This window comes from Lycium barbarum, chromosome 1 (assembly GCF_019175385.1).
Source record: "Lycium barbarum isolate Lr01 chromosome 1, ASM1917538v2, whole genome shotgun sequence".
In the NCBI taxonomy this organism is placed as follows: Eukaryota; Viridiplantae; Streptophyta; class Magnoliopsida; order Solanales; family Solanaceae; genus Lycium; species Lycium barbarum.
Genome location: NC_083337.1, coordinates 124,871,314 through 124,878,403, shown reverse-complemented (window position 1 = coordinate 124,878,403; position 7,090 = coordinate 124,871,314). Strand labels below are relative to the sequence as shown.

At 36.4% G+C, this 7,090-nt stretch overlaps 1 protein-coding gene across 4 annotated transcripts; it reads right to left on the bottom strand.

Annotated features, from left to right (window-relative positions):
* Positions 1-522: 522 nt before the first annotated feature.
* LOC132637383 (3-phosphoinositide-dependent protein kinase 2-like) lies at positions 523-6,849 on the bottom strand. Of its 4 annotated transcripts, none has more exons than XM_060354483.1 (12): positions 6,466-6,847; positions 5,807-6,082; positions 4,767-4,947; positions 4,575-4,627; positions 4,072-4,173; positions 3,884-3,992; positions 3,697-3,775; positions 3,263-3,428; positions 2,435-2,569; positions 2,166-2,332; positions 1,045-1,258; positions 523-865 (listed from the first exon to the last, which is right to left on the bottom strand). In XM_060354483.1, exons 2-12 carry the CDS (start codon positions 5,960-5,962, stop codon positions 782-784), a joined length of 1,446 nt encoding a protein of 481 aa, XP_060210466.1. In that variant the 5' UTR covers positions 5,963-6,082; positions 6,466-6,847; the 3' UTR covers positions 523-781. The 4 variants fall into 4 exon arrangements, with proteins under 4 accessions (XP_060210466.1, XP_060210462.1, XP_060210470.1 ...); XM_060354479.1 differs by having other exon boundaries at positions 1,036-1,258; positions 6,466-6,845; XM_060354487.1 differs by lacking the exon at positions 6,466-6,847 and adding an exon at positions 5,098-5,172 and having other exon boundaries at positions 1,036-1,258; positions 5,807-5,945.
* Between the last annotated feature and the right edge of the window lie 241 nt (positions 6,850-7,090).

Here is a 7,090-nt window from a genome sequence, read left to right as displayed (position 1 = left end):
TTTCCGATTCAAAAAATGGCCATAGGCTTTAATACTCGTAATTATTCTTGGAATGTTGCCTGGGGGTATCACGGAAGGCAAAAAATCTTGGGGTATAGTGAACAGAAAAGGATCATATTTGCCCTTCTACTATTAGCTATGTTCTCCCTTCGTACTTTTTACACATAGGTCTGCGTACACTCCACCCTCCCCAGACCCCCTTTGTGTGATTTCACTGGGTATGTTGTTGTTGTTATAGTACCTTTTACACATATATTCCCCTACAATCATAATTTAGGTTTGGTATTTGGATAACAAGGTGTGAGCTTCAACTTGACTTGAAATTATTAGTTTCAAAATATAGTTGAAGCCCCATAAGAAATGGTTTAAAAGAAAGGAAAGATGGCTAGTTTGTTTTTGGAAAATAACAATTCTTGTTTCAGAATCAAAATTTTGCTCTGGAAAACCAGAATAATTGCTGTTTGATTTCAGACCAAAACAACTCTTGTGAGGAGCGGTTTTGAAACCAGACAAGGCAAAACAACTGAGAACTCACCATCTTCTTTCAGTTTCTGCATTTACAAGATTGTGCCTTACAAATGTGGATGTTCTTCATCCAAAAGAAAGAAGAAAAAACAAAAGAAAAACTGTGGTGAAAATTATATACTAGACTCTAGACCTGTAAATTCAGTTGTATTAATAAGTATTCCGTGGGAGAATCCAGCACTTTGGATCCCCTATGGCCTCTACAATTTCATTTCTTTTCCAAAGAATGTAAGGTCGAAATTCAGATAAATAAATATCACCGGTTTTGGAGAGCTTCAATTGCCTTTTTCCACTGCGTTGCTCGTTGCTTAGCATCCTCAAAGGACATAACTTTCTTCGGCTGTACGATCAGCATGTACATACAAAGATTGAGTTAAAACTCCGATAAGTTGGAAAATCATAACAACTCATTTACCAAAAGCAAACATTAAAAAAAAGTAAGAATGACGGGGGCTCTTAAGAATATAAAAACAGCCAATTAGGTTTGCAGAGAAAGCAGCACGACTTAACTGTGCAAACCTTGAACTGTGAGGGGCTTATGACTTGAATACTAAGATCGTTAGAATTGTCGGACCATATAATGTTCCCTTTGACCACTAACTTTGAGGGGTCTACGTAGATCAACTTTGGCTTATTTGTCAGGATAAGCTGCACTTTCTTGCTTGTAAGCTTCTGTATCTTTTTCACATTGGAGATCATAAGAACGGATTCACCAGGCTCCAAAAATTGCTTCCTGTTCATGCATCACGAGAAACATGTTGACATGCATTAGCGATAGACAAGGAATGAGAGAGGGAAAGAATTAAGGAAAATAACAAAACACAGGATTCGGCCTAAAGCAATCTATCGCACAAGCCCTGCCCTTAATGAAGCATGCATTTAGGGTTTCCATTTCCCTCTTAACAATTCTAGAGGAGTAGTTTAAGAAAATCAACATAGGCTTAGCAGAGTAATAACAACCTTCTACACGAAACTTAATGTAAGACATTCCTCCACATACTTGAAGGCTATTAGTTTGCACTACAAGTTGGTACGGATTAATTAATGAAGCAAAGATTACTTTCCTTTTTTCCCAATTAGGAAACATAAAGAGTTTCAAAAGCTGAAGAGATATGCAAGAAACTGGCAACCAAGAGCTAAAGAACACTTGTAACTGCTCCGGTCCAACTGTTAAGATATTATCTGCTTTGGGCTTTGGACTTAGGCCCGCAGGGATTTTGTCCCATTGGATTTACCCAAAAGGCACCTCAACAGTTGATTATGAACTCATTCTTATAAGGTCCCTAACTTTCTTCTTCCATTCCGATGCGGGATTCGCCAAAGGTGTAATGTGCACCCTTTTTCAGAGGCTTGCCCTCCGCCATGGGCATCACAACACTTTTTACATGTTGAAACACAAAGACCAAAGTACAGAGTAGACTAGCAATTCAAAGAAAATAAGCTATAGTTTCTTTTCCTTTTTCCATTGATGGAAAAAAAGGCATAATTGGGTCCGATTGACTAGAGCTCTTTCTGCTACATAACACTTGTAGCTCCCACAACAAGCAGCAGCAGGGACATTTTGAAATAATAAAGCTAGTCATTGTTAAAAGTCATACCAAGAAATTGCAGCTAAAATATTCCAGAGGTGTTGAACCTACCATTTTGAATCAAAAGAGTCAATTGAAGCAAGCCTGGTAATGCTACTAGCTTCAGAAGAGGATGTTGTGCCACTATTTCCATCATTGGTTCTAACTGAACCATCCCCAATATGTGAGGGGTTCCATGAAGAATCTTGATCTTCACCACTGCTACGAGTAGAGTGCGCCTGAAGATTCGACATACCCTTTTAATACTTCTTCGAACTATCATCTTTTTGAACAAAGTGAGATACGGCTTCAAAGATAAAAATAAAAGGAACTGACAATACTTTTGGTTCTGCAGCAAGCCGTGGAGGAGTTTGTAACCTTAAATTATCCCAATCAAGCCCGCTAAAGAAAGGATGGTTTTTCAGTGCTGCGTAACCATCAGGTCCAGCACCTGGTCTTCGGCTAGGATCAATATCCTGTGTCGTTTGGATGCTAGTTAGTTGGGAAAACAGAGATGCACAAATGTATAACATGTGTACTATTGTAAATATAAGCACAGGCAAAATTTACGTGCTTCTTTTACTTGGAATAAGATACATTTTTAAGACTACATTCTATTGAAAATGCTGAAGATGTTTATCAAATGCATCCTGCATTATTTTAGGATGGCACATTTGTGCCATGTTGGAGACAGTATGTTCTCTACCTACGATAGAAGGAGAAGGTATGTAGTCCTACAGACCAGAATACTGTAGTGTGTAACCCAAAATGGCAGAAGATGCCAGACGCAAGCATTGGTTGTTTCATAAAGCTAAAAATCCACTATTGGCAAAAATCTTTCCTTCTTTTTTAGTAAGGGTGTCAGCCAATTCATCCTAAGTAGCTAACCGAAAAGGAACTGACTGAAAGGACTGATAAGAGAAAAGACAAACAAATAAGTCTATCTGAGATCTTATCCCTGCTTTAAGATCTACTCGTGGAATAGAATGAGCTTAGTGCATCAGCAAAGTGCATTAGTCAAAAACATTTGCTTAAGCTCATCATTAATTAACTGATAAAATAAATTGATATGAATATCAGAAAAGAAAGACAAAAAAGAAAGAATGGGGAAGAAAAAAGAGGAACCACAAGGAAATGCAAGTAAAGATTAAACAGGAATTATAGCTTACGAGCAACTGATCAATAAGATCTCTGGCTTCATTTGAAAAATAATTCGGAAACCTGATATCTCTGGCAATAATTCTTTGAAAAATGAGCCATTCACTGGCATCTTTAAATGGAGAAGTTCCTGAAAGCATTTGATACAAGGTGCAGCCAAGTGCCCAGAGATCATTTCTGGTAGAACATGTGCAAAAGGAATAATTACGTTTTCATTCAAATATGCATAATTCAGAAAACACCAGCAAAGAAGTGTATAGAAACTAATACCAATCAGCTATGATTCAGAAGAAGAAAAAGTGCACATACAGTTTCCATTTGGTGATATATAATTGGACTAAGGCTTAGTTGAATGATATAAATTTCCGAGATTTGGCTTCCTACAACCTGACTTTTAATACAAAACAAATGAGGTAAAAGACTTGGCTTTTCCAAGGGTCCATACCCAAAAGTTGCAGGAGAAGAATTTAACACTTCAGGTGGGACATATGCAGCTGTCCCCACAAAAGTACATGCCTTGTCATCTGGATAAAAGAAAGGCCACCAATTCAGTAAAGACAATGACATCAAAATATCCTATCTTATATGATTGTGATTTCTGTGGAAGTAACCTCACAGCAAGCAAGATATACCTGATGCTGCATTTGGAAGCACTGTTATTCTGCTATCCTGCATGGGCTTTACACTGCCAAAGTCGGCGATTTTAATATGTCCATCTGCAGTAAGTAGCAGGTTCTCTGGCTGCCATAAATAAAATTTTCAAAATTGTCCTAGTATATTCTGCTGCCACAAGCCCACAACAGTCACATCGTAAAGGTACCTTAATATCTCGATGAATCAATCCCATACTATGTATATATTCAAGAGCATCTGCAACTTCAGCTACATAAAAACGTGCCTCATCCTCACACAAACGACCTTTCTGCACCAACCAAAGTAAAAGTTTAATAGGATATAATTTACTTGCTTTCCAAGCAAAAAAAGAATGGGAGTGGATGGTGGAATTGTTCACACACAATAAGAAATCCTTCGCTGGCAATGATATCAGAATAGCTGGACGGGGAATATTTAGAGAGATGATTATTCTTTCTGGAAGTAACGGAAGACAATTTCAGATTCAGGAAGTCAACCACACTACAAAGTTCAATAAGAAAATATGTTACTGAGAGAAGTCCTAATAGGCTATAAGAGGTTCACTAGTGATAAGATTTTTCTTTTCTGATTTATGTTGTGACTTTCGATGCTTATGGCAGAAATTAAAAGAATACAGGCATCAAGGTTCTTCATACTGTTTTTTATTAGCAAGTTTCTTCATTTCCTCACCCTGGTAATTTGATCAAAAAGCTCACCACCTTCACAGGACTCCAGCGCCATGTCTTCACAAGAGGGTAAAATGAAATGAGAAGGAGAAAGATCAATGTTCGACAAGAAATGCCAGACATAAAGAGTGGAAAATGATTCTTAACAGAGAATGTGTAAAATACTAACATATCAGAAAATGTGTAAAATACTCACATAGTGAAAAAGTGTCTTGGAAGGTGAAAAATAGTCTCACAATACCAGGATGATCCAGCTGATCAAGTACAATTCTCTCTAGTTTCACATAAGCAGTCTTATTTTCTTTGGTGATGAACTTTTTGTCCATGATCTTCAAGGCATAAACATTCCCCGTGTCTTTCTTTTTAGCTCTGACGACCTGGTAGTGTACACAATTTGCACCCAAAACTTCAATTAGCATTCATGATCTATTTACCCCAGAGGAAAAGCAAGAGGGGTGAAAGAAGAAAGATCACATATAAGAAGATTTTTGATAGTTACTGATATAGGCTAATAGGACGACCCTCACCTGTGCAATTCCTGAACTGGACCTCTGATTTAGGAGTGTGATCACCAATTAATGCCACCAAGCATTGCTTGACAACTAAAACACATTCCAAAGATGAACTCACTACTCACTAAAAAGATTTTCTCTCATCTAAGAGACTACGTTTGCAACAAAAAGATAATCTTCCACTGTGTGGGGCATTTGGCAGATACTTTATTACAAAAGCATATTGCTGGTTTCAGCTGTTGACTATCAACAAGTGAATCACAGAGAAAATTGCTAGAAAATGAATAGAGACATCTGAAAGAATATAAATGACACCTGAAATCAACAAGACAACTCATTCTATCCAAAAGTATAAGTGACATTTCTTACAGTTTCCCAACCAAGTATGGTAATGACATAACAAATGGAACCTTGGAAAACAAAATTCATGGTCGACATTTCCAACTAATACCAAACCCCACTCCATCTCACCAAGGGGGGCCAATGACATGGAAGGTAAAAGTGGAAGAAGAAGCATGTTAAACCAACACACCACTACACCATTAGAGCAGAAAATAAATAAAGCAAGATAATAAAAACAAGACAACATCACCACACATAATCCAAAAGAAGAAGAAGAAGAAGAAGAAGAAGAAGAAGAAGAAGAAGAAGAAGAATCTCAGACTAGACTGCTTCCAAATACCAAATAAAGACATAAACAGAAAAAAAGGGATAAAAATCAGACCTTGGAATAAGAACCAACTCCATAGATCTTTCCCAATTCAAAATCTTGAATAGTGAAATTCTCCTGAGGTGCTCTGAATGCAAAGCTCTTAGATCTCTGAGGATTTGGTGAACTCTTCTCTATCCTAAGCTTTGAATCTAATTCTTGCTCCATCATCCCCTTCCCTCGAACATTTCACCCTAAAATTCCTTCTCTCATATCTTTTAATCTGTTTTATTTCCTTCTTTTTCCCCCTAGAGAATCAGGGGTTTCACTCCCTCCAAACTTTTTCAATCCCTGCAAATTTTGGCACAAGATTCAATTTTTACCATTGAATAACAGAAACAAGAGAACCCATTACACATCAGGTCAGATTTTCTTCATATTATACTCCTTTTTTTATTTTCTGAAAGACCAACCTGATAAGGCCAATCCATATGAGAAACAATGATTCCTTATACATGCATATATGATATCTGTGCATATAAAAGATAAAAAAAACCACCTACATGTATGTATATGCAAAAAAGTATGAACTTTAAATATCTTTTTTATCTCAAAACCCTAGAAAGCAAAGCTGAGATAAATTCATAAAGAAAGGTATGAATGGCATGGATGAAATATAATGCTGTACGAAATTCTGGGGATTGAAGAACACATGGAAATGAATGACGGGGTACCTTTTCATTTCATAACACTGCATTACCAATCAATTTCAATGATGATTTTATATCTCAATTCTTTGAACTGATGAAACACTTATAATAACCTCAAAAAATTGTGTGAGAAAAAGAATAATGGGCATAAATGTAAAGGGCCTGAAAAGTAGGAAAATCTGAGAAGTGTATGATTGATGAGCCCTTCAAAAATGGCATCAGTTACATTGCATTGCATGCTGCCATGGCTTTGGTTTGTGAGTTGTGACTCAGTATCATCGGATTTTCCAAATTTGGCTCCATCTTTTTTGCTTCAAGACTTTACTCCATTTGCCTTATTTGGTAAATGGTGCAAATTCTTTTCTTGTAGAATTCTCCCCTCGAGTTTAATTTTGCAATAATAACTATTTTATGATATGCTATTATGTTTCCCTTGTTCTAATTTCTTTATAATAATTCTTTTAACAAATTTATTATTAATCTTAAAAAATTGTGATAAGACTAATTTGTCTTTTTTATTAGAGAATACCGAAAACACCCTCTAAGTTATTCATGTTTTGTCAATTTAATACTTAACTACGTGATATTGTTGCTACCTCTTGAATGATAACATTTTCTATTTGAAACTCTCTATAGTGTCAAATGGCAA